This window comes from Vigna angularis, chromosome 4 (genome assembly GCF_016808095.1).
Source record: "Vigna angularis cultivar LongXiaoDou No.4 chromosome 4, ASM1680809v1, whole genome shotgun sequence".
Classification (NCBI taxonomy): domain Eukaryota; kingdom Viridiplantae; phylum Streptophyta; class Magnoliopsida; order Fabales; family Fabaceae; genus Vigna; species Vigna angularis.
Window position 1 is genome coordinate 270,458 of NC_068973.1, and position 26,347 is coordinate 296,804.

Genomic DNA, 26,347 nt, shown 5'->3' on the forward strand with positions numbered 1-26,347 from the left:
AATGTAAATTGCAATACATACAAACATTGGGACTTGGCAATTTGAAAGTAAGATACGAGTATACACAAACAGTTATTTTTGTCGCAGTTGAAACAAAACTAAAGAAATAAGATTGTTCTGTCAACCATATGTTGGAGGATTGAACCTGCGAAAGAAATGTTTTTTCTTGTCAGTCACGGGGTAGCTACGTATAATGGAAAGGCTAGAAACTGTAAATACTAAGAGTTACTTGTTTTGTGTCGGATTCGATTTGCTTGGAGGTATCCTTCGGAAACTGGAAGCGAACTGCTTAGAAAGATTCTTCCTATGAGCGTGACGATAAGATGAAGTCTTGCTTGACGGCCAAGAGTGCACTTGTAGTGTTGGGAAAACCTCAGCTCCGGCTCTGGTTGACCAGGTTAATAATAGCAGTGACAGTGTGAGAGCAAGAGCAGCGAGTGCTGGGGACCAACTCTTCATGGTAGTGGAAGGAGAATCTTGGTTCTTATGGTAGCGATACTGGAAGCATAGTGAGTGAAGTAAAGCTAAGATACTATGCTATGTGAGTGATATGTGAATTATATGAGTCTCGATTCATTTTTTATTAATGTCAGAAATGCAAAGGATATTGGGATCCGATGCCATTTTGGGTACATGTGGGATCATGTGCTTGCCTTTTGACTGCTGCTGCATCCGGCCTTGTCCGGACTTTGGATTTGGTGAAAATGAAGACAGAAATTTCAGAGAGGTCATGTGATAAGCCACGTGATTGTACTATATCTTTGAGTTTGAACTTTCTTGGAGATGATATTTTTGATAGATACTGAATAATAATTAGACAATAACCTGAGAAATCAGCAAAACCAAAACGGCTCCTGCTTTTCGCTTATTTGAATGAAAGGCAACAATAGAAAAGAAGAAATAATACATTTGTTGTTGTGTTGGGTTGTGTTCTGTATATTTATCAGTCTCACTCAATCACTCCCCAAACTTTATTGACTGTTTCAAAGAGCTTTCCAGCTTGGCCATGAGGACAGCAGTCACACCGTAGCAGTGCTGCTTCATTCTTCAAATAATATTTTACTCATACTCAGATTATTTTTTAATTTCAATGATGCTCACGTGGGTAACTGGTTGCACCATTTTATAAAGTTAATACTGAGATATTATTAGTTTAACGGGTTATCAATCATAATTGATCCAATCAAACTGTTTTGTATTATCCCAATCACTTGAAAATTATTTATACAGTGAAGACACAAGTTCGTGAAGCCTACTCATTAATAAAACGATAATATTTCGTGGTAGTTGATGGTAGGGCATCGGATACGAGATTCATTTATTTTCTATAATAATTTCTTTTTGAAAATCTTTTTGATGCTACTTATTTAGATATTTCAATTTTCTAGTGTATTTTGTACTTTTTGTTATTTATGTAGAAAATAGAAATATCTAAATAATATGCCTTGATTGTTTTTATACATTCCGTTGAGAAAGTTTTTTTTTACGCCTGAACAAAATAACTGAGATCCAATAATCCAATTTGAATATTTTTTTCATAAAGATGCTAGAATATTCCGATACAATTTGAGAAAGTTAAAAAGGAGGAGAAAGATGGAAAAGTAATGTGATAGCATGATGGTGGAATGGTTCAACCTTCAAGCCATTAGATTTGACTAGTTGTCAAAAACTTTCAAAACTTACAGCAACTCATAAATTCAAATCCAATTATCATTGTTATACCACAATCGCTTATGTTTCGTCATTTTCAGTCTACTGCTATTGTAATTATAATAATACATTATTAAACGGTGCACATATTTTGTCCTTTACATCTTCTCCATGCTCTGTTCATTTTCAGATCAAAATTTCAAAGATGTAACATATACAGAGAACAGCTTACTTCTAACTTCTTCTAGAAGATTTTTTTTTTCATGAATTAAAATTAATTCAGAAAGTATTAGACTACATGCGCCCTTGAGTCCATATTTTTCAAAGTAAACTAGAATGAATATTCTGCAAAAGATTTTTCAGTCAGCACATGATGGCCACATAACCAATGACATCATCAGTAATGTAAGAAAGTCTTATCTACCGTTCTCTTTTTTAAGATTAACCACCCTTCTTCTTTACTAAAAAAAAAAATCTACCAGTTCATACAATCAACAGCCATGCACACTGACAGTTTAAAAAGTTTGACACAAGAACACCAGCTTTATTCATATTTGTTGCTAATCTAGTTACAGTGTGTACTGTTTAGTATCAGCAAGATTCAGCAGAACAAAAGCTCTGAATTACAGAAGATTTCCAATGCAATTACCATATTTCAAATTTGTGCTTGCTAGTATTGGTGAGACAAATCAATCCTATGTTGTATCCCTTCCACTTCACATCATATTGAAGAAAATAATCTCCAATAAAAGGAAGAGGGTCATTCTATTGTATTGCTAGAAGTCGAAACCTACACTATATACAACAAAGACACTTCAAACAATTGCTCTCCTCAGCCATTATATGCACACGTATTGATAACAGCTACCATATCTACGAGAGCTCTGACCTCTCTCTCAAGAACAAGAACAGAAAATTCACTCACAACTTCCTACCTCGAAGCTGAATAATATGCACATTAAAGAAAAATAAAAAAATAATGAATAGAACTCAAATAATTCCTAACTCAGCTGTGTCCCTCCCCCTGAATTAGCTGCTTGTTCTACATCTAGAGAAGTAGGACTCCAAGGATTTTTTCTGTCTCTGCTCAAAAGCCTCTTCAATGATCTCAGTCTTCCCGTCATTGGCGATTTCAAGTCATCTTCAGCAAACCTGCTTGCAGAAGGCGACAAAGAAGTCGAAGTGATATCACTTGGTATGTCAATAACCAAGGTTCCGCGATGTCTATTACTGTTGTTACTATCATCATCATTGCAAGTAGCAGCGGAAGAGGATGAGGAGGGGCAAGGTGGCTGAGAAGCACCTTCCTCCAAAGAACCACCACCAGTTGAAGTTATTTGGTTGTGATCCCCCCAAACCAAGACGTTAGTGGGAAAAGTCGGAGACTCTGATTCTGAGTTCTGTGCACTGTTATTTTCATCGGATTGTACAGCAACAGAGTTCCTGCAAAGAGGGCAGGTAGAATGGGATTGGAACCACATGTCAATACAATCAACGTGAAATCCATGATTGCACTTAGGCAAAAGCCTGGCCTTTTCTCCTTCCACCACCTCCGAGAGGCAAACCGCACATTCCAAACCCTCCTTTAAGTCATGGGCTTGGAATACCAACACGGGTATGGAGTTCAGAACGGAGGGATCCAGTCCCCTACGAAGACCACCCTCTTGACCGGAGGAAAACACAAACCGGCGGCGGCGCCGTGATTGGGGAGCAGGCTCGCGCCACCAGAAGTTTCTTGTGAAGAGATGAAAGCCGAGAGCAATTACAACAAGGAAGAAGAAGATTATTATAACGATTATCATTATCTTTCCGATTAACGCAACGGCTGGGGATTCACCCAGAGTGTCAGTTTGCTCACTCATAATGCTCTCTCTTCTCTCTTCTCAAAGCACGGAAGAAAAGAAATTTGAAAGGGTTTGGAACGGTGAACGAGAGTGAGAAGGGTCGGAGTTAAAATAGATTCATGGGAATGAGATTGCGAAGAAATGAGGTTGGAGAGAAGAACCTCCACAATGGACTTCAAAATGAAAACAACCTTTGACGACCACGGCGTTGAATGGTCTATGTTGAACTTGGGGTTGACCCACACATTCACATAAAAATGAAGATAATCTTAATCAGTATTGAACAAGAAGAAGATTCAAGATTAAATATTGAAGATGGTTTAGTTTGGATTGGTTTCCTTTCCCTCCACGTCTCTGCCATCTCTCTCTCTCTTCTTATTCGTACATCCTGTTTAAAACCGAAACATCAGCCGCAGCCTCTGTATCTGTACCACTCAACTCCAGCAACTAACCTTTTAACTTTTGACCATTCCGATGATTTAACTCAAACACGCTCCATTCACATAATTCAATTCAACCAACAATTATCTTAGAAAACGAGATGTAAACTACTAAAAAATACGCTCCTTTTATTATATAATAAAATTATAAAATAAAATTTCCAACTAGCTTCCCATGTACTGCAGCATCAGAAATTTCTAGTGAATTGCTGTTCCAGGGTAGGGCATCTCAAAATTATGTGTGACGCTGTCGCTGTTGTCATGCCACGGCAAAAAAAATAAATTTTGATTTTTGTTCTACCATACCCAATAATTAGTATAAATACTTTTTTTCTTTCTTTCTGAAATATCTTTTAAAAACAAAATATGAAGGAAAAAATACTCCAAAGTGGAGCCGAAGAGTAATAGTTTTTTCAAGAAATTAACGCAACTTGTACTTCTTTCAGTTTTCGGATGTCCTCATATTCTCTCTTAACCATAAAATTGACAATAATAAATCTTTTCTGTTCGAAATTACAACGACAAGTATTTATGTAACAAAACCTTTGCATTTGTAAGTGTCTAAATGTTACATGATTATGTCATAAAGCCATTTGTTTTTATTAAGGTGAAATAGCTTGATTTAGTTTTTATTGACAGGGGAATAGGCCATTGCTGTGCATGAGTATGACATGACTTGATGGAATAGTTTTGCAGATATTGTGATGCCAAATTCGATGGTAAATGACTGGAATCCTGGTTCTAAACAAGTGAAGGTAGTTGCTTGTTAGAAGATTAGAAATTGACTGAAAAAGCTTGTCCACGAAAGAAAACCGTACTTTTTCTTGCAGTTGGTGGATCCAAATCCAGCTGCTAGTGGAAATGAACAAAGACGTCTTGTTGATACGGTCGCCGACACTCTAACCATTAAGCATGCACTCCCCCAATGTGGCCATGTATTCACTGAACCTCCCACCATCACATCACTTTTCAGTATTTCTTCAATTCATTGAATCTCAATCATACAACTTCAGAGGTTAACATGTAGTTTCAAAAACAAGTATGCTCAAATGTTTCCTTTTTAATACAAATCTTTAAATAACTAAATAGTATATGTGAGGAATAAATCTAAATCACATACATATATTAGAAATTACATATAGCAGTATGGATCTGATCTGCATATATTAGAAATTACATATCATTGATGGAAAGTGTGAAATATTGTAAAAGTGGTGGACAGAGAGACAGCCTTAATGAAGCAAGGGGAAACACTCACGATTGGTAGCTGGAGGAAGCAGTATGTAAAGAAGAACAATGAATATATCAGAGAAACTGCGGAAGAAACGAAGGAGAGAGTTTCTAAAAAGTTGGGGGTGGGTGTGATGGTTGTCGTGGAGAGTGATATTGTTTCTGCAGAGAGGGCAGGTAGAATGGTTGTGGAACCATGGAGCAATACAATGAAGGTGAAAACGGTGGTGGCATCCCGGCAAGGTCCGTATCTTCCCTCCATCGGAGATTTGGCCCAGACACACTGCACAACAATCTCCTTCCCTCTTCTTCCTTTCATCACCATAATTTCTGCTATTGCTTCGGATTTTAAGAACAAGTGCAAAGGCTGTAACAGTGAGTATGAAGACCAGGGTGCTGATCATCTTGTCTCTTCTCTGCTCTTCTCTTCACTCTTGATCAAGCAACCTTCCTTCATTTTATTGATAGCCACTCAGACACCACCGCCTGCAATGCATCCATGCCGGCTTTCAATAGTATGTTCCTTTGTCTTAGTGCTACTGGCCGATTCTAATCAGCTTTATTGGTGTCAGAAATCAGAAAACAAAAATCAACATCTCATTCAAATTTGCTTTAATTAACATTTTAATTTTAATTTTCAATTTCATCTTTGGGAAAAATTTGGACTCCTATTAAATATATTTTATTTTCACCTAATTGTTTTACTTTTAACATCATATCTATATAATTTATCAGGCACTCTTCCTTCTTTCTTTAGTCTCCTCCAACTCACCAAATGAAACTAACATCATGCAATCAATATGGAGCGGTATTATTAACGAGAAGACTAATGATAAATGATACACTTTTACATTCATTTTACATAGATTGTAAGGGTAAAATAGTTAAAAAAATGTAAACTTTTGTATTATTTCAAGTAAGAAAAAAATAAAAAGTAAATAAGAATAGTATCAAATAAATGTAAAATATTTAGGTTTGTCAAAAAAATTTTACTCTAATAAAAAATATTCTTTTAACAACTATTTTTGACAACCGTGATAATTTGTGATTGATCTGTTTCAAATATATGGACCAATAAAATAGTGACAGTGTTGTATTATAAAAAATTGTTAAAAAAAAAGTTAAGATATCGGGGTCCATTATTAATTTACTATTAAAAAAAAGTTAGAAAAGCATATAGCCAACCAAACAATTTTTTTTTTAAATTAATGTTATTTTGAAAGCGAAGTGCACGACGCGAGGCCCAAAATGGATGGGTTTGGAGTGAGGTCCAAGTAGGAAGCCCAACCCGGAGTGTTTGACATTTCACAATTTACATGTATTGTAGGTACTATCTTAACCGATTGGTTCCATTATCCTATTTCAATTTGTGGTGTTCGAGCGAACAAGCTTCTTCAGAGCTGCTACTTCTTCTGCTTCTTCCTCCAAGAAAAGAAGAGGAGATGCACTTTACGTTTGCCTGAATTGCACCCACTCTCTGAGCTTCCATGCCTTTGTTTGGTAACTTTACGTTTCTTTCTAATCTGCACGATTCATAGGATGATTAAGTATTGTTAATTTGGCTTCTGTTGTGTTTTGAGCAGAGATTACGAATGCGCAACTATCCTTCCGTTATTCTCTGACGTTGAAGGCCCCAATGCCGTACCATGCGCCCAGAGGCTCCTGGATTTGCTTGGACAGCCTTTGGAACAGAAAGGATGCTAAGCTGAATGTGATTAAGGCTGTTGCCACCTTCGAACCTAACACTGTCGCTGCAAAACCACACTCCAATCACTTGGATGTAGTTCCTCTAACCCCTCCTTCCTTTGACCTTCAATTTTCCGACCAAGAAACCCAACAACCTCAACCCGATGACAGGGAGCGGTTGAGAAGAATGAGGATATCCAAAGCTAATAAAGGAAATACGCCCTGGAACAAAGGAAGAAAGCACTCTCCTGGTATGCTGTTCTTCCCATCCCCACCCTACTTTCTTTTCTTTTCTTTCATTCTCTTCCAACATTCGTTCCATCTAATTCTCACTTATCTGTGCCACCACCAGAGACTTTACGCAAAATCAAAGAAAGAACAAGGCTCGCGATGCAGAACCCTAAGGTGATGTCATGTAAGAATATTCTTATGTCTTTTTTCAACAACAATTTTCATATTAATTAATAACACAACATCCAATCCATCTTAATTCTCTTCACCTCGAGTGTCTCACTATTTCAAAGCAAAGCTCACAATATCTCACGTTCCTAATTTTTTAACCTCTCTCTGCTTCGCCTAACTGTTTCTTAGAGTCGCATTTATCATGATTAATAGGAAATTAGGATGTGAAGTGATATTTTGAATATTTGCTCATGTAACATTTGTATATTGATTTCCTTAATAACATTTTGTAATGCAGATCAAAATGAAGCTCAGTAATCTTGGCCACTCACAAACGTAAGCATATGCCTAATGCCTTTCCATTTTTATTGCTGTTACCAGTAAATACTGCTTCTTTTTATTAATATAAATACTGCTTCTCATGTTGGTAAAAATGAATGCTGCTCTGCTTCTTTGTTACTAATAAGTATATGCCTTCTTCGTTGATTGCACAGCACAGAAACAAGACTGAAAATTGGTGCTGGAGTGAGAAGGCGATGGGAAGAGAGGCGTGAAAAGAAGAAGGCAGCGGAGTCTTGCTGCTTTGAGTGGAAAAATTTAATTGCAGAAGCTTCTAGGAAAGGCTTTGTTGGTCAGGAAGAGCTGCAGTGGAATTCTTATGAAACCTTGGATGAGCAGCTGAAGCAGGAGTGGTTGATGAGTGTTGACCAAAGGAAACAAATGATAAAGACATCAGGTGGCAAAAGAGCACCCAAGTCCCCTGAGCAGAGAAGGAAAATTGCAGAAGCCATTAGTGCGAAATGGGCTGATCCTGTAAGTCTGTATGCTAAATACATTGAGGTTGGGTAATTAATTGCTTTACTGCCATTAAATATTTCCTAGATCTTTCACCTATCTTACGCGCTAGTTGATTCACACAAAAGTTTTATGTCATGGACACTAATGACACTTATGTCCAGCACTTTTGCCGTATCTAAAAAGTGGACGTTGATATGTATGTGTTTGCTCTATCCTTGATGTGGACTTTGTCATGTTTGAATAACTTGTCACCCCAAATGTGTTAGATAAGTCTACTCAAATTTTGTACCCTAACAAATAAAGCTTTGTCAAAGTACTCAGGCTTATTTGGGAGGAAATTCTTTTTTACTATTTTTCCCTCTAAAAGAGCAATTTATTTTTCTGTTAAATCAGGAATACCGTCAAAGAGTTTATTCTGCATTGTCCAAGTATCATGGCACTGAAGTTGGAGCTGAAAGGAAAGCTAGAAGAAGGCCAAAAGATGATACCCAACCTACGAAGAAGAAACCTACAAAAAAAAGAGACACTGTTACTAGTACTCATGTTAAGAATGACTCAAAAACCCATAAGCCCATCCTGTTGAAAAAAAGTAAATCCCCAGCCTACAAGGATCCTTTGGTGAATTCTAAGCTTGAAATGATAAAGAATATTAGAGCACAGAGAGCTGCTTCGGAAACCACACAAATTCAAGCCATTGAACGAGCAAGGTAAACCCATTTTCTACTTGCAAGGATCAGTGTAGAATATTATATTATTTCAATAATAAGTAAATAATCCCCCTCCCTCTCCTTAACACACACAAAACCTGTTTTTTTCCTTTGTTTTGAACATTTGGCCTTCTTTTATCTGTGGTCATGCTGGATTCGCAAAATATCAAACATAGTCTAATTTTGTTTGGTTTTGGAGATTAGATCATAGAAATACAAGTTTTGGTTTTTTGATCGCTATTGTTCAGTAGTCGTCATGTTTAAATTCATGAAATGATATGTTACGCACAGACTATTGATTGCTGAAGCTGAGAAAGCTGCCAAGGCACTGGAGGTTGCTGCGACAAAGAGTCCTTTTGCACAGTCTTCTTTGATAGAGACCAGAAAGCTTATAGCTGAAGCTATTCAATCACTGGAATCCATTGATACACAAGCTATAACTGACAGTAATCTTCCTTCGGTTGGTTTGAGTGAGGTCAATCAAGAAAAAGAATCAGCATCTGAAGTTCTAAACCAATCAAAATTGGCCCCAGTAAATGGACACACAACATTATCATCAATGGACTACAAGTTCTCTGAAAATTTTAGCAAATTTTCCTTGGAGAAGCCAGTTAATGGTGAACCTGAACTTCTCCTAACCAATGGCTGCGCATCCTTACCTTTTAGTTTGAATGGTCAGATAAGCGAGTCTAGTCCATCTAATCAACAAAGGGAAGCTGAACAGGATCAGAGAAGTGAATACGAAACAGAGCCTTCTCCAATAGTGATGGGAATTCAGTCCCTTGAAAATGAGACAGTGTCTAGATCACCTATAGTAGTATCTAAAAGATGGGTTCGCGGAAGGCTCGTTGAAGTGGCTGAAGAGAAACAATAAAATGGGTAAAGCTTAGCTCAGTTTTCAAGCATTAATACAATGCAATGTCACATTGTTTGTTGCATGTTATATAGATCATAAATGCCACAAATATTTTCTGCTTTAATAGTGTGATCATTGCATACTCATCCTTTCACTCTTTGAAATCAAGCAAGAGGTGAGTTCAATCAGCCTCGCAACAGCCAACTACGTGTAGACAGATCGAGGAAGACTAAAATAGCAATCACTAAGGGCACACTTCTATTAGGTCACAGGATACTTCTCTTAATCATGTTACATTAAACTAAGTTAATCATATGATTGTTTTGTTACTTTACAGCGTATGAGTTGATTCTGTGAGTAATTTGTATTGTAGTTTTGTAGCCATTGCACAGTTGAGCCCAAGCTGTGGCCATTTTCCCTTCGGCAGGAGAATCCATTACACCGGGGATCCCACCCGAATCATTAAGAGTAGAGCAGTGTTTATTAAGGGTCAACCAAATTTTCTTTTGTTTTCAAATTCGCCCTTCAACTAATGTATGGCAATTGACCAAAACTTCCATAGATTTGCTCCTTTTCAGTGGTACTGTTTTTAAGGCTGTAGTACTATAGTTGAATTTAAGCTATATGATTAGTTTTAAGGAGAAGATAAATATTCGTAACACACTGCATAAGAAGGTTATTCTTTTATAATAAAAAGTTGTTGGAAGATAAAAATGTTCATTTTTAATCGAATATATTTTTTTTATTGACTTCCAATTAAAATTCATATAGAATAAAAAAATGAAAAAAAAAACGTCTTAAAAATACTCGTCATATAATTCTAATTTAAAATGATTAAAAGTTTGATACGTATACAAGATTTACGTAATTAATAAAAAAATTAAAGGGGATGCACTATCGCTTCATAGATTTAGCTATTCAATATACCTAAATTAATCTCTCTTGTATGATGGTGGAAAGGTTACAAATTAATTTGCGTGAGACTTCAGATTCTTGTCAATCTGTTTCTTCTGGTTCCTCTTTCTGCAAAACGACAGAGCAGACAGAATAAGATATGAGAATGAAAGAAAAGTATAGTGAAATTAATTTGATTAGGTATAGTGAAAACAAGAGAAACCCGATGTTTAACTTTTCTTTTCAAAAGCTTTCTCCCTCAGTTTTATTATTTGGATGTTACTCCCTCCATCACTACGTAATGCTCCATCCACCTCCCCATCTCTTTTTTACCCTTTTTTTTAATATTTAAATAGATGTGAATATACGTTGAATTCTTAAACGGATGTCAACATCCGTTCATGGCCTTCTCCACTGCTTTACGACTCTTACTATGTGTTGGATGCCTCTGGTGCTGCTTCAACGTTACTGTTCAATGAGTCGGGGAATATCTACGTAAACACCACAAACGGGATTATAATCCAACCTCAAGGTTCTCAATGGAATATCTTGGATCTCCATCCTGAGGTGAATTACTATATAGCAATGCTCGACTTCATCGGAGTTTTATATTTCTTATTGTATCCAAGAAAATAAGAATAGTCTATGTTCTTAAAATTGATAAAAAATTAATGAGTGTGAGACAATTATTTGAGAAAGGTTAAAAAAGTGAGAGTTGGAGGATGGGAAGAAAGGGATCTGGAAAAGTGAGAGTTGGGGGTGGAAAGAAACGGATATGGAAAAGTGAGAGTTGGGAGAGAGGGGTGGGGGCAGTGCGAGAGAGTGAAAATGAGGTATAAATAAATAAATATAATTAAAGTAAAAAGGATACTTTTGTAATTAAAATTTTTTAAAGAGATATGGGGAGGTGCACGAAACATTTGGTGGTGGTGCTCTCCACCCTTATTATTTTTATTGTTGCGTGATTATTGTGGTAGTTGGGCCTGTTGAAGAAATGGGCTCAGATGGGCCTGGGCGGTAGGACATCGTTTTCGTTCACAAGACAAGACGTTATTTTCTTCCTTCCTTCAACTTCCACCGTAACACTAACACAACAGTCATCCTCCTCCTCCTCCTCCTCCTCCTCCGGTGACCGGTCACCGCCAGGCAGCAATGGAAAGGAATTCATCTTCCGACGAAGCAGACGAGTTCATCCATCGGAAGGAGAGGAATGCGCCTACGTCTCCCTCTTCCTTCCACTTCCGACCCCTCACTTCGCGAATCACTTCCAACTTCAACTTCCCTTTTCAGAAGAGATACCTCTTCGCCATTCTCCCTCTCTTCGCAATTCTCCTCTACTACGTCATCCCCGATTCCCACTCGCTCTTCTCCCTCTCCTCCGTCAACCTCAATCTCCGCCACCATCAACCCGAGGAATCTCAATTGCGCGCCCTTTACCTCTTGCGCCAACAGCAATTAGGGCTTCTCCACGCTCTCAATTCCACTTCCCAAACTCCCACTCTCAAATCCCTTCTATCCAACCAGATTTTCCTCAACTCACAGATTCAGCAGCTTCTTCTCAGTCCCTACACCCCTGCCACCTCTCTCTATTTTCGGAACGCCTCTTGTGGAACAGTGGATGAGAACCTGCGAGAAAGGAGGACCATCGAGTGGAGGCCCAAGGCTAATAAATTTTTGGTTGCAGTGTGCGTCTCGGGGCAGATGTCTAACCATCTGATGTGCTTGCAGAAGCACATGTTCTTCGCGGCTCTCCTTAACCGGATCCTGGTTATTCCCAGCTCCAAGGTGGATTATGAGTATGAGAGAGTATTGGATGTGGAGCATATGAATAAATGCATTGGAGGTAAAGTCAAAGCAGTGATCTCCTTCCAAGAGTTTTCTAGCATGAGGAAGAATGGCAAGCACGCGGGTAAATTCATGTGTTATTTTTCCCTGCCTCGACCCTGTTGTCTGGACGAGGAGCATTTGAGGAAGTTGAAATCGTTGGGGCTTTTGTCTACGAATAGGCCTGCGACTGTGTGGGATGAAGATGCGAGGAAGCCCAGAACGAGGAGCGTGGAAGAGGTTGTGTCAAGGTTTTCACGGGAGGAAAAGGAGGATGTTTTAGCCATTGGGGATGTATTGTATGGAGATGTGGAGGAGGAATGGGTGACGCAAGCAGGTGGCCCCTTGGCTCATCGGTGCAAGACTCTGATTCAACCCAACCGTCTCATTTTCCTCACCGCTCAACGTTTTATCCAAACCTTCCTCGGCAGGAACTTCCTTGCATTGCATTTCCGAAGACACGATTTCTTGAACTTCTGGTACCTACGTCGCCTCGCCTGGCCTCCTTAATCACCATCTATCATGAAAGCGCAATTAAGTAAATAATTGCGTGCGATATGATTGTGATTGTGATGATACGTTTTGTTTCTTGTTTACAGTAATGGTAAAAAACCAAGTTGCTTTTATCCTATTCCTCAAGCAGCAGATTGTATCTTGCGTATGGTTGAAAGAGCCAATGCACCCCTCATTTACCTCTCTACAGACGCCGCAGAGAGTGAAATTCGGCTGCTTCAGTCACTGCTTGTGAGAGAAGGCAGGCACGTTCCACTTGTCAAACGCCCACCTCGGAATTCGGCAGAAAAATGGGACTCTTTGTTGTACAGGCATCACATTGAAGGAGACCCTCAGGTCTGAATAGAATGCATTATATTTCAATGTCATTCATTACCTTCTTTTTTTCCGACCGCTTTTAACATCGGGTCAATATTATTTCTAATTCTATGACTTATCCATTCATCATGCTGCATCTCTTAATTGTTTAGTTTGGATCCTTATGTAATGGGCGGTGTGCGCCTTGTAAATTCCTCTACTAAATTTCCTTGTGGACATTGTTTTCTTAAGGTGGAAGCTATGTTGGACAAAACTATATGTGCCATGTCCAGTGTGTTCATTGGAGCATCGGGTTCAACTTTCACCCAAGACATTCGACGGCTAAGAAAGGACTGGGGATCCGCATCATTGTGCGATGAGTACCTTTGCCACGGTGAGGAGCCAAATGTTGTAGCGGAGATGGAATGAGAACCACAAACAACTCTGATCTCACTTTCGGGGACACCTCGTCTTTGTCCTGCAAACATTTGACTTAGAGTAGGATTTTGTCAATATGTGTTGTCATGTATGATAGTAGAGTTAGCCATTTCACTTGTAACTTTTACTGGTTTATATATATATTCTACCACAATAAATATAGTGTATGATTAACAGCTTTGTCCTGAATTTGTTTCCATCTATAACTCTTCAGCGTACCAAAACCTTCTTCCGTATCCCAAACCCACATCCCGAGTCTCTTTGGTGGGAAATGAGAGGAAATAGATAAAGTAATTTGGAAGGAAAAAAATGGAAACGAAATAAAATATAAATAAAGGTTTATTGTTGAAAAAAATAAAATAAAAATAATCATAATGGATTGTGTTGGCATCATAATAAATTATGTATTTTCATTTTCGAACATAATCCTCTTAGATAACATTAATATTGTGGATGCTTTTATTTTCAAATGCAATTTTCCTTTTCTAGACAATATAACTAATTATGTTGCATCTTTTCTCATTTTTCTTCAATTTTTGTACGGAAAGTTTTTCTATTTAGTCTTTATTTTCGTTCTTTCCTCTCAAGAGGGAAAAAAAATACATGTCGATATGCCAATTGACGTCTAGTGTATGATAGTTATGAAAAGTGATATGGTGTAAGGGTAATAGGAAAGAAAAATATAAAGAAATAATAGGCGATGATGGAGTTTATCGCATCACTCTTTGGAAATGAATGCTGAAGGTAATCTATCTGTGGATTACGTGTCCAAGGAACTTTGAACTGGTTTGGTCAGAGCTAAAAGGAAAAGGTCAAAAACATCTCAAAGTATGTTCATGAATGACATGTTTAGGGATTGTAATCCAAATATAACCAGAACCTTTGTTTTGATATATAACGAGACTATTGTGAGCGTCAAGCCAACTTAACGTTTTCATAATGTCATCTATCGTTGAACATCAAACAGAGAGTTGAATTACAAGCAGCAAAAACAGTGGAAAATACTGTTTCAATCATCTTCTGATTCTGTTGCTGTTTTATATGCCTTGTAACACGTTGACATTTACTGTGAATATATTAGATGATCTCATATTGAAAGTTTCTTCACAACCGACCCGGCTACATAAGCTTACAAAGTTAGATTGCATAAACTAGGAAACCTTTCATTATTACCAGTTGTTATTAACAGAATATGGAAGGCACCTCAAATTTGTAACCATCGAAGTTATATCATCCGGTGTCTAACTCAAAGAAAGGGAGAAAAAATATAACTACATTTCCTTGGATTTAGATCTCCCGTAGAGCTGCCTCATCACTTCCTCGTTGGGATCCTCCATGATCACTACTGCTAAATGTTCGCTTGCTCATGTTAGCTCGCTGCACTAATCGCACCAGTGCTTGAACCACTTCTGACATTGGTGGTCGGAATTCAGGCTCCGGCTGCCCCAAAAGTGTAAAATAAACACATTAACATGCTATGCACAAATATATTTTTTCCACCCAAAAGCATCCAATTCATTATTACAAAATCAGTATATTTTGGATGAATAAAAACGTGGTTTACAATACCTGCACGCAAAGGGCAATAACATCAGCAAATCGAGAAAGAGACTTAACAGGATATAGCCCCTTCAATGTAGGATCAACCATTTTACCCAATGCATCAATATCATGGAGTTGAGGTGTTGCCCATCGAACCAAAGACTGCTCTGATCTTGGCCTTGAGCTGTTACAGAATATTACAATCAGGACTAATAGAGGAGCCAACAAATGATTTGTGTATAATTTGAAATGCTGCTGGGTATTGCTCAATAACAAGAAGAAACTAAAAAATTCATATTCTGAAATTATGTTAAGACATCTATTTGTTTACGCAAATATTTCAACTGCTTTAGATCTATCAAATGTAGAAAACTGTTGCGTTAAATGTGAGGTAATCGTTATTCACCTATCAAATGGCATCCGTCCGCTGAGAAGTTCCAACATGACAACCCCAAAGCTGTAGACATCACTTTGCAGAGTATACTGACCAGACAACGCAACTTCAGGTGCATCATATCCAGAACCAACATTATGACTCAATATCTGAATTTGAGACCAAAAGTTAAAATAATAATTTTATCGGGTTTGATGTCACAGGGTAAAAGGAAAAACCACAGTTTTTTGCCAGAATATTCCTGCAGAAGCACAAGAGTATATGGTGGGCTTGAACCCTTGATGTACATAGTTTACCTTGGGTTTAAATGCCCCTTTGGCCCTTAAATTTAGCATTGGGAAATTTTAGTTCTCCAGATCCCAATTGTGAAAATTAGATCCTTTAGGTATCGCAAATGTGGCAATTTTTAGTTTCTTAAGTTCTAATTGTGTCAACCAGATCTTCCAAATATTACATGTCTGTGATTTTAGTTCTTCATACATGTCATCCGCAAATATAGCTAGCCAATCCGCAAATATAAAAATCTAAGTTCTAAAGATTTATAAAATCACCTGGTCTGCGTTTGGAATATAGCTAGCCAATCCACTATCTGAAAGATGAGGATTAAGCTCTGTATCAAGTAATATGTTGGCTGATTTAATATTCTTATGAACAACTGATGGCGAACTAACTTCATGTAGGTACCTACAAAAAATTGTTGAGAAAGTCTGGTCATTGAGTCTCAAGTAACATTAACATTTATGCTTGATGTCCAACCACATGTTACCACATAAAAATCATGGGAAAAGAAAACTTCCATTGTAAGTAAAATCCTTACTTTCACAAAGTGGCACTCTCCCATCTACTGATAGTACACTGATTTTCAAGGTGATAGTGGATAAAAAATAAACTCAATTCCTGCTTTATAGTCCAAAATAATTTTCCAGTGTTTATTTCCAAATATGAACTTTAGACAAAGTATTAATCCAGAGTCCAGAAAAATTTTTATCCGGGAAAAAAAAGAACAAACTAGAAACTGAATTTCAGTTTTAGATCAGTCAAGCTCAAAAAGGACAGATCAGCATGCAATTTAGGTAGAATACCATACAAAATAAATAAAACAGAAAGATAGAAAAGTAAGGAGGAGCTAATAAAGCTGGAAAAAAAGTTTAACTAAAATATTGTTGATGAATTGATGCAAAAATTCCTCAAAAAATTCTGTATAAGGACCTTACAATCCTACCAGTACATAACTAACTTACTCTAAAGCACGTGCAGTACCCAAAGCAATCTTGACACGGGAATTCCATATCAGTGGTTTACTATATTCGTCTGGTAGATGAAGGAAGTCATGCAGTGATCCATTTTTATGAAATTTGTAGACCAAGAGGTGTTGTCCATACTCTGAGCAATAACCTACAAGCTCTGTCACATTTGGATGATGCAAACTGGAGATGTTTGAAATTATTTCTATAAAATCATCTGACAAATCATTGGAAAGGACAGATGAATCTATCTTCTTCACTGCAAGAACCTACAACATAATCAAAAATTAAAAAAAGAGTCAAAACCATTAAAAACTTTTGGTCCAAAGTAGAAATTTCCACTATTTAATGGGATATTAGCTATATCTGTGGCATTTACATGGGCATGATTTTCAGGGCATCCTTGATTTTTTTTGCTTAGGGGAGAAAATGTTGGAGATGCAGAGATGGGAGACACTAACACAACCTTATGGCATATCAGAAATGCATGCATCCTTGTGTTTGTACATAGATAATACACAGGTTTGATCCTCTTTGGCGAATATTATGTATTGATGACAATAATCTGGACATACTAACCCTTGTCATTGGAATCAGACAAAGTCAAAATATAGTAATACAGGTTAAGAAATACCTCTCCATCATCAAATTGAGCACGGTACACACGCCCAAAAGACCCCTCGCCAACAAGATGATCCACACTGAAGCTACCAGTAGCAATCTGCAGGTCAGCAATAGAATATGATTTCACATTTGCAGGAGCTGTTACAGTCTTCTTCACAATTGTGGGCTTCTTGGAGAACTCTTCATCATCAAATGATTTATGTCGATCAATAGGTGGGGGTTTAAGATTTATTGAGGCAGAAGTATCAAAGGTCTTCATGTCTGAAACAGAGGATGTTTGCTCTGACTTCTCTTCTGCATTATGGCACATATGTCAATTTGGATAATAAAGTTGAAAAGAAAAATAATATGCCAAATTTTGAATTGCAAACTTTAATTTGGTAATAACCAGATTACTAGAGAAAAAAGACTGACCGGCAATATATAACAGCAAATAAAGGACAAGTTGGTCTTGTTCTTAAACAGTAAAGTTTGGCAATATAATTATAAATTTATCTAGAAAAGCATAACAATAAGGATGCCCTCATCATTAAAGAAAAAATATCTTGAAATAGTATGCAAGATGCAGACCATGCACTCCATTTGAGGGAAGTGGAGCAAAGGATTGATCGTCCAGCTTTTCTAAATCTGAAGATGTCTTCTTGGATTTTCTCTTCACCAGAAAGAACGCTACTATTACCCCAACAACTATGACAGAGACTACAATTCCAGCAATGGCGCCACCTCCTATACCGGACTTTTTGCCCGTGTCAACTGAGCTGCTGCTGCTGTCACCGACATCTGGGGTGGTGGGGCTTCCCCCTCCAGACTGGTGGTGTTTGTTCCTTTTAGGTACGGGAGGTGTACCAGGAGGAGGTGGGGGTGCAGGTCCGGAGCTCCATCCATTACCACCGCTCCTAATGTTAAATTTTCCAAATATTAGAGCTCCACAGAAATTTATGATGAAAATCTGATTCCGAATTACCAAATTCCTGACAATGAGAAATGCTTACTGTAGGTTTATATCCTTCAACTGTTCGGGTATCCATCCAGTAAAATTATTGTTCTCCACATTCCTGAGAATAATTTAAGACAATAAATACAATTGGCTTCAAGTTTTTCATTTTGGAAACATAGGAAAGGAGCTATGTCATATGATACAACAGAGACGCACAGATTATCCAGAGGAAGATTAGCAAGGACATCAATAGTGCCCGTAAACTGATTGTTTTGCAGATTCCTGCCCAGATATAAACAAATTAACTTAGAATGCAATCAATAAAATGTAATATACTAACAGAAAACACCAACAGTCAGTATTTTTACAAGGTTGTTATGTGTGAAAGTGAGCTCATGGTCTGAGGGAGGTCACCAATTAGAGAATTGAACGAGAGATCCCTGTAATAAGGAAAAAATATAAGCCCACTTGGCTCACAATTGTTTGGTATTACCAAGGATCAAAAGTAGCCGCATGTAAATAATGAAATTACCAAAACCATATCACATGAAACATATTTCAACAGCACATATATATGTATTCTTTTCACATGCAAAATGTCTTGAAATGCAATTAGAACTAATACTGTAAAACTATTCAACTGCATAATAGTAATTCATCTAAAAAAGCATTATCAAAACATACATAAGATGAAAAAGGTCAAATCTTTATAGAAAGGTAACAATAACTTGAAAGCCATTTAGACTACTGTTTTTATGCAGCTGAAGGGCAAGACAAATTCTCACAATGTAGAGAGGGTAGAAAGATTAAGAAAGTTAACAGCCAGTCCTTGCTGGAGCTGATTGTGACCAAGATTCCTGCATAAAAAAAAATAAAAAATTATTTGAGGTGTTTGTAGTGGTGGTCAATACAGTGCAACTATGTAAATTTACAAGAAGAAAATTACACACAGGTCTGTAAGAGCGTTCAAGTTTGAAATAGAGTAAGGAACAGTCCCTGTGATGTTATTATAAGCAAGATTTCTGCACACAAAGAACTAAGAACGTTACAAATCATATCATAAATAAAATACACTGAAGAGTAACAACCCCATATTAATTGCAACATACAATCGCTGCACATATGGAGGGAGCTGGTATGGTATGCTGCCGCCAAGACTGTTGCCACTCATGTCTCTACAAAAGTTTACAAGGTCACACATTGATAGCAATGAATATATGTAAGGAAAGAGACCATTAATCTTACAGGGTGCTCAAAGATGTCAAGCTTTCTAATCCATAAGGTAACGACCCAGTCAGTCCAAGATTAGATAACTTACTGAGAAGTCACAAACAATAGTCATTAAAAATAAGCTACAAAGCCTAAAGGTAATGATCAAATTATATAAAGTGAAGAGTGGGACCATACATCTCTGTAACACGGTTGCCTGAGCAAGAAATTCCTTTCCAAGGTTGCCCACATGGATCATCGCCATTAACAGGCCAACCAAGTTGGGATGGTGAGTTCAAATTTTGAAATAAAAGTCTCACAGCAGTAGCTGCAGAAAACATTCCAAAAATAAAAATATTCAGTAAACCTAATACATGTATTATGGTTTTTCATTATCTAATAGGTTATGGCCTCAACATGATCCATTTACATATTTCAGGGTATAGATTTCTCTTCAGGCAAAACTAGTTCATTATGATAGAATCCTTGAATATACTACTTCTAAACAAAAGTGAATAATTTGGACCTTAGCCATGAATACGGATTAAGAAAATGTTTTCTGACAATTAATTGGTTATTCATAGACTATAAAAGTTGCAAGTTTATAAATACCAAAGCGTAGAAACTAAAAAGAAACCCAACTTTCACCAAGGATTCTCAGAATGGTACATCATAATTTCCTGGGTGGAAGTAGTATGGATAGAAGATTAGTAATTGTTTTTGTGTGCATAATGTTAGTTAAAATAGCATCACCAAATATTAGGCACCTGAAGAAAAACCTTTCAAAATTATATCATCGGGCCAGTACAAAACCCAGTTATTTGAAGGATCATAATGCACCCATACAAGGCCATATTTAGGGATGCAAATGAGATTCAAAATCATCAGATGTTCATCAAGCAAACTTTCTAGATATTCTGAAGGGTCACAAAAGCAATGCTGGCTGCTTGTTGAGGATTTAAAGATGTGGACAACACAAGACAAATAAGGAAGTGTACAGCATTAAACTAGACACGAACTATATAATACAAAAAAGGGTAAAAGCAAGCAATTTAATGGGTACTCAAACCTTAAACAGAAACCTAAACCCTGCAAGATTTTGTTAGTGATTTGCCAATCAGAAGTTAGAATGGCCAAGTAGTCCATTGCAGTAGTTGGTTTATTTTTAATCACTTCGTATGAACTACCTCAAATCCCATATTTGAAATATGGCAGATCTAAAATGTGCCATTTGAGAGATAAGATTAAAGAAGTCCACATACAACATTTACAAGAATTTTGGAGTTAAGCACAGGTGAAGTTAACACATTTCCACGTTACTGCTCATGCTAGTAAAGCATTTATCCTCACGGGACAAGGGATTGCTGAGTGCTACTATAGAGGATGGTTCCGAAGTCCAGAAGGGCAGCTGCAGCATAGAGGGCTTGCCACAAAAAAAAAAAAAAAATAACGCACATGCTCCAGTGCGTTGTAAACATTACCATTCAGTACACTTCTTTGCTTACCTTTGAGAATTTTTAGCTTTATTTGATTGCGAACTATAACGCACAGATGATTTACTTGTACATCAAACTGAGCACGAGATGTTGATGATAAGAAGTCAACGTAAGCGGGTGAAAGAGGAAAGACCGAGAGTGTCGGCAAACTATAAAACGCACACAAAAAACACCTCATAAAGCCTTAAAATATCAGAAAGTGATTACTAAAACAAGCAGCACATTTTTCTCAGACTTTGTGTTCACTACTACTACATATTTTTTGGCATATGATCCACAGTTGATGAAAGTTGAACAGGGAGGTAGAGGGGAAAAATTGAAAATTTTCCTTATAAAAAAGTTGAAGGGTAAGAGCTATATACACGGAAAAGAAAGAAGTGAGACTTCCATCAACAACCGAATAATGCAGAAGACTGTTAGAGAACTTTAAGGATTGATAATGACTTATTTAGCACTTGGAAGAACATAAACCTTAGAAATGACGCAAGGCAAGGTAACCAATTACAAAGTAGTAAGAACCGACAATCAAGTGCACAGAACATATTGTTCAAACTGGAAAGGAAAAATACAATTCATTTGACGAGACCATAGGCATGCAACGCAAGCGGTACTTCGTAGAGAAAACCAACAAACTGTCTAAAACACTAACAATCACGGTAATAGAACTGATGTGATGTGAGCCACTGAATAGATCAGCTACAAAGCTTCCCATTGTTTCAGAATAAAGGAAAACTAAAAACTCCAAACAAATTGTTTGGACAGTTCAAAGCACATAAGTGAAACGATGGCAGAAAGCAAGTTTTTACAAGAATAGCACAATGCAAAAAGCAACAAACAGAGAAATAGAGTGAAGTGAAGTGATAGAAGAGACTAACCATCATTTGGATCTGTAGCAGAAGTAGCACCATTGGGCATCCAACAAAGAATGCAGGAAGTGATACACAGCAACAGTAACAACCTTCTAAACTCCACCATCTCTCACAAAATCCTTCCTACCCAGAAAGCTGAAAGGGTTTTTCAGTCACCCCTTTTCAGCAAGTTCTAATCTTTCTCTCTGATTATTTTATGGGTCTATGCTAATGCTGCCCCCCATAGCCAAGTAAAGCTGGCCAGCACGAATTGCCAAAAGAATCCAAAGCCATGGAAATTTTATTTACTTTATCACAGTCACAGTGCCTCTCACAGTACTCGTATACATAAAACTAAATTTATACTTCAATAATAGTACCTCACTATTACTATAAGTAATAATGATTTTCCCTTAGAAGTTGTGATGGGAAGTAAGAAAGAAATTTTTTGTGAAGATTGGTTTTTCTGGATTTTTCTGTGTTGGATTTTTCTTTCAAGACAATTTAAGTAGCCTTCACAATACAGGGACATGAATGAAAGACACGTTTCTACAAATTTATTATTATACAATAATATTTATTTTCTGCTATGTATTTATGTCTGTATATACGTATTGGTGAATAAGCGAGTATTGGTATATGTGGCTTTCATGCCAACGGCTATGACAAAGCTGAAGAAGGAAAGTCAAAGAAACCAATTACTTGAAATGATGTCATGCAAAATTTAATAAATTACTAAAAAGAAAGCAGTGACGCAAAACATTTATCTTTGTCTAATTTTAATGATGGAATTATCTTTTTTTCTAATTACAGAATAATATTGGAAAAAGACGTTTGAACTAATGCCACCTATTTTAAAGACCCTTTTTTGGGGGTAATAATGAGTGTTCAATAATTTCTAGGTTGTGACTCGGATTGAATAACATCTTTAATTTTTAATTTTTATGTACTTTATTGTTTTCGGAAATTACTATTTAATTATGATGTAACGTAATTCTTTTCCATTGATGTAACATATATTGGTATGTGCTGTCTAAATTATTACTATAGAACAACGTAGTGATATTGTTCCACATAGTAAAAAAAAGAAACTTAGCAAAATAAAGTAATTAATAGAGATTAAAACGTATATTATCTTTCATATAATCGCATAATGAATTGATACGAATAAAAATGACGGAGGAGACACTAATTAAACTCGAAATTTTAAAATAATAAATTTTATTGGTATTTTATCTTATATGTGATTTAATCTTTTAAAATAATGTTCAAATTAGTTTCAATTGTTATATTAATAACTTTCTTATATCATAATTTTTCATATTTAAAGAAGAGTATTAGCATTTAACCGTTTTGTTATTGACAATAAAATATAATTTAAATATGGAAAAGTTGTTAAATATGTTTTTAAATTTAAAATATTTTATAAAAGTAGTTATTATAGTTGTTCACAAAAGTAAAATAACATAAATTCACATATTACTTATAATTCTTTATTTTGTACGTAGTAGATATATTTTTAGATATTGTAATATTAAATTGCTTATTTAATTTTAAAATATTATTTTCATTTTAAAATAGGGCAATTTATTAAAAGCTATAGTAGTGATGGTAAAAGATAAATAATTCAATATTAAAGAAGGTGGTAAATGAAAATTTTTGCCAAGGTTTGAAGTGACAACTTATAATAAAGTCTAAGCTTGAATATTGGTTTAAATAATTTTACATTATTGTATACTTACAAATCATTGTACATGGAATGTTGTTAATTTGACAATCATGGATTTATTAGCCAAACAGTTCTAATTATTTCTTTTTCCTATACATTGATGACAGTTTATAAATAAATTAGACTTAATAGTAGTTTTCGATCTTCTAATAATTTGAGTAAGATTATTATTTTTTTAATAACGTGAGTAAGATTATTATTATTATATTGACTGGATTTGTTGTCAACTTTCTAATGGTTTTTAGTGAATGTTTACAAAGATTGAAGTTGTGATATATTGCATTTAATGCAATTGAAATACTTTATTTTAAAATTAGAAAATTATAATGTAATAAATTTTAAACAACTTATTTAAATAAAGTATTTAAAAACTAATCGACTGAGATGAAAGTAATTCAAATTAAATGAATTTGAATTTCTAAAAGTAGTAAATTTTTGGTTTAATGTCTCGGTAGGTCCCTATTTTTGACGTAAATCTCAAATAAGTCCCTTTTCCTTTTGGCGTCTCAATTGAGTTTTTTTTTTTGTAAAATTGTAGCAATCAGGGGTCTGCCGTCAAATTGAACAAATGGCCGTTTAAGTTTGGGTTTGGTGGCATGATGACTGTACACGTGACATTAAAAACGAGTATGAATTGATTTTTTTATTAAAAAATGGATTGCACAGATGTTAAATCATGTAACTTAAGGACAAACTGGGAAAAAAAATTATGTGCAGCCCTGCAACTGAGAAATCGAAATCAGATTGGGGAAAAAAATTGGACTCCAAATTAGGGTTCGTGGGAGAGAAAAAGAAACCCCAATAATTCCCCAATTCAAGCCCTTCAAAGAAATTTCCAAATCCAATTTCATAACCTAACCCCAAAATTGCAACAGTTGAATTCCAAATCATTTTACAATTTGCAGAAAGGGAATCAAAAACCACCACCCCCAATTCGCGGGCCACACGCGAGAACAGAGAACTCAAAAACCCCAAATGAAAACCCTTGCCACAAACGCAGAAACCCTCGTAACTGTAGAGGCATCGCCGTCGCGAGTGATGAACGTTGCGTGTGATCCGCCGATTTTGCATCCTCCTCCCTGCAACCAGAACTAAACCAGAAAAAGAAAACGGAAGAAACTCCCTCCCTTACGACGCGAATCAACGCAAGAAAAGAGGGAAAGGGAAAAAGAAGAAGAATGTTCAACGCGCTGTCGCAAACCACCACAAAAGCCGCTTGGTCGCGCCATCTCCACACCGTCGCCGCGCCATCACTGCCGGAGTCATCTCTCGTTCCTGCGATACCCAGCCATACCTCGGAGTAAGAGAAAGGAAGAAATCTCTCTACGTTGCAGTTAAAGCAAAGGAATAGAAAAAGAAAGCGCTTCCAACGCTGAAATTCTTGATTCAAGCAAAAGAAACAAACGTCCAGAACCCTGAAACTCACCTTCCCCAATTGATTTCGATTTTGGAATTGCACAGGAGAATAGGGCTTTCGGCACTTTGATTTTCCAACTTTGCCCTTGCTTAAATTATATTTCCACTATGTACATTTAATTTTTTAATTCAAAAATTAAAAAAATATAATTGACACACGTTTTTAATGCCACGTAAATTAAAACTACACTGTCAGCATGCACGTAATACCTCTAATTGCAATAATTTTACCCAAAAGAGAACCCAATTGAGACGTCGAAAAAAAAAGGGACCTATTTGAGATTCACGCCGAAAATAGAAACCTACCGAGATATTAAACCTAAATTTTTCTATCAAAACATGAGGATGAACTTTTTCATAAAAGCTTATATGAGAGAAAAAAAAAAGATTTCCATTGAGAAGATTGTCCAATTATGCCATAAATTCATCCTAAAATATGTATATTATACGTATGAAAGTCAAGTTACAAGATGATAAAATTCCTATTTTAATTTGTACATAATATTTTTCCATTATAAACCACTCATAAATCTGTATTAATGAATATGCTCCTATGAGCATATTCATTTAGAGTGGTCTAATCGAATAATTACTCTAATTCATAATTTTTTCATATTATTTAATCTATATAGTAATCTTAAAAGACAAATAAATCAAATTCGATATAAAATTAACACATGATATTTTTTAATTAATATTTCCTTAAAGAACATCTAGTGTTAAATAAAGAAATATTAAAATATAATATCCACCATGTCTCCCGAATAATGCTAAAACAGACCTGCAACCACTATCTTTAATATATATAGAATTCTTTATTTCTCTATTTTTTTTTGTCTTCTATCTTTGTGTTTCTTTGATAAATAAAAAGTGCGGCATTTAATAAATAAAAAAAGTACACAATTTACTCAAACAATCTATTAAAAAATATAAGATTAAAAAAATGCGCGAATTTTTTATTGCCTCCAATCTTAGATTTAAAGGACCAGTTAAACTTGAGAAAATATTTCTTTTGACCTTTTACTGATGTACTATTAATTTCAATTTTTCTCGTTTTTAATTTATTTTAAAAATTAAAAAATATGCAAGTGTGCTGAAATTATTAAAATAAAAATAAGAGATATATTCGAAAGTAAGAATAGCTTGTCCGAAGGCGACAAGTAAGTATTGTGTCACGGGTTGGTCGAAAGAAATAATATAAAACAAAATTTGTTCTAACTTCGTTAAACTTAACGGTATATGGTAAAAAGAATTGGTGGTGTTTAGGAAAACAGCCACAGCCACAGGACATAATAAAACAAAAGAGAATAAATAAATACAATTATACAA

At 36.0% G+C, this 26,347-nt stretch overlaps 4 protein-coding genes and 1 long non-coding RNA gene across 9 annotated transcripts; 2 read left to right on the forward strand and 3 right to left on the reverse strand.

Moving 5' to 3' along the window:
• Window positions 1–8: 8 nt before the first annotated feature.
• Window positions 9–1,109, reverse strand: LOC128196122 (uncharacterized). Its single transcript, XR_008248271.1, has 2 exons — window positions 230–1,109; window positions 9–145 (listed from the first exon to the last, which is right to left on the reverse strand). It is a non-coding gene; the product is annotated as an uncharacterized LOC128196122 (long non-coding RNA).
• A 1,286-nt stretch (window positions 1,110–2,395) lies between these two features.
• On the reverse strand, window positions 2,396–4,256 carry LOC108322265 (RING-H2 finger protein ATL60). Its single transcript, XM_017554291.2, has one exon. It carries the CDS (start codon window positions 3,510–3,512, stop codon window positions 2,652–2,654), a length of 861 nt encoding a protein of 286 aa, XP_017409780.1. The 5' UTR covers window positions 3,513–4,256; the 3' UTR covers window positions 2,396–2,651.
• Window positions 4,257–6,504: 2,248 nt separating this feature from the next.
• LOC108322320 (uncharacterized) lies at window positions 6,505–10,203 on the forward strand. Of its 4 annotated transcripts, XR_008248273.1 has the most exons (9): window positions 6,505–6,664; window positions 6,748–7,101; window positions 7,203–7,255; window positions 7,551–7,588; window positions 7,747–8,065; window positions 8,444–8,757; window positions 9,049–9,636; window positions 9,783–9,878; window positions 9,987–10,203. XR_008248273.1 is itself a non-coding variant. In XM_052875974.1 (8 exons), the coding sequence occupies exons 1-7, from the start codon at window positions 6,652–6,654 to the stop codon at window positions 9,629–9,631; spliced, it is 1,674 nt and encodes a 557-aa protein (XP_052731934.1). In that variant the 5' UTR covers window positions 6,505–6,651; the 3' UTR covers window positions 9,632–9,636; window positions 9,783–10,203. The 4 variants fall into 4 exon arrangements, 2 of the variants coding, with proteins under 2 accessions (XP_052731934.1, XP_017409865.1); XR_008248272.1 differs by having other exon boundaries at window positions 9,049–9,878; XM_052875974.1 differs by having other exon boundaries at window positions 9,783–10,203.
• Window positions 10,204–11,564: 1,361 nt separating this feature from the next.
• LOC108322249 (O-fucosyltransferase 36) lies at window positions 11,565–13,753 on the forward strand. The gene is made up of 3 exons (XM_017554272.2): window positions 11,565–12,810; window positions 12,931–13,180; window positions 13,394–13,753. Exons 1-3 carry the CDS (start codon window positions 11,660–11,662, stop codon window positions 13,568–13,570), a joined length of 1,578 nt encoding a protein of 525 aa, XP_017409761.1. The 5' UTR covers window positions 11,565–11,659; the 3' UTR covers window positions 13,571–13,753.
• Window positions 13,754–14,635: 882 nt separating this feature from the next.
• Window positions 14,636–22,315, reverse strand: LOC108322317 (protein STRUBBELIG-RECEPTOR FAMILY 7). 2 transcript variants are annotated; one of them, XM_017554370.2, is made up of 16 exons: window positions 21,901–22,315; window positions 19,728–19,857; window positions 19,566–19,637; window positions 19,430–19,495; window positions 19,271–19,342; window positions 19,106–19,177; window positions 18,689–18,760; window positions 18,537–18,602; window positions 18,376–18,438; window positions 17,954–18,279; window positions 17,394–17,677; window positions 16,757–17,028; window positions 16,067–16,199; window positions 15,528–15,664; window positions 15,149–15,305; window positions 14,636–15,019 (listed from the first exon to the last, which is right to left on the reverse strand). In XM_017554370.2, the coding sequence occupies exons 1-16, from the start codon at window positions 21,998–22,000 to the stop codon at window positions 14,867–14,869; spliced, it is 2,175 nt and encodes a 724-aa protein (XP_017409859.1). In that variant the 5' UTR covers window positions 22,001–22,315; the 3' UTR covers window positions 14,636–14,866. The 2 variants fall into 2 exon arrangements, with proteins under 2 accessions (XP_017409859.1, XP_052731935.1); XM_052875975.1 differs by lacking the exon at window positions 19,566–19,637.
• Between the last annotated feature and the right edge of the window lie 4,032 nt (window positions 22,316–26,347).

What these genes read in the sequence shown, in the direction of transcription:
- LOC108322265 (XM_017554291.2), bottom strand. Translation starts at nt 3,512, where the DNA reads ATGAGTGAGCAAACTGACACTCTGGGTGAATCCCCAGCCGTTGCGTTA.
- LOC108322317 (XM_017554370.2), bottom strand. Translation starts at nt 22,000, where the DNA reads ATGGTGGAGTTTAGAAGGTTGTTACTGTTGCTGTGTATCACTTCCTGC. An exon ending in ATATTCCAAACGCAGACCAG is followed by an intron (nt 15,665 to 16,066) that starts GTGATTTTATAA and finishes TCTCAAATTCAG; the next exon opens with ATATTGAGTCATAATGTTGG. An exon ending in TTATTGCCCTTTGCGTGCAG is followed by an intron (nt 15,020 to 15,148) that starts GTATTGTAAACC and finishes CTTTTGGGGCAG; the next exon opens with CCGGAGCCTGAATTCCGACC.
- LOC108322249 (XM_017554272.2), top strand. Translation starts at nt 11,660, where the DNA reads ATGGAAAGGAATTCATCTTCCGACGAAGCAGACGAGTTCATCCATCGG. An exon ending in CACGATTTCTTGAACTTCTG is followed by an intron (nt 12,811 to 12,930) that starts GTACCTACGTCG and finishes TCTTGTTTACAG; the next exon opens with TAATGGTAAAAAACCAAGTT. An exon ending in ACATTGAAGGAGACCCTCAG is followed by an intron (nt 13,181 to 13,393) that starts GTCTGAATAGAA and finishes TGTTTTCTTAAG; the next exon opens with GTGGAAGCTATGTTGGACAA.
- LOC108322320 (XM_017554376.2), top strand. An exon ending in TCGCGATGCAGAACCCTAAG is followed by an intron (nt 7,256 to 7,550) that starts GTGATGTCATGT and finishes TTTGTAATGCAG; the next exon opens with ATCAAAATGAAGCTCAGTAA. An exon ending in GTGCGAAATGGGCTGATCCT is followed by an intron (nt 8,066 to 8,443) that starts GTAAGTCTGTAT and finishes CTGTTAAATCAG; the next exon opens with GAATACCGTCAAAGAGTTTA.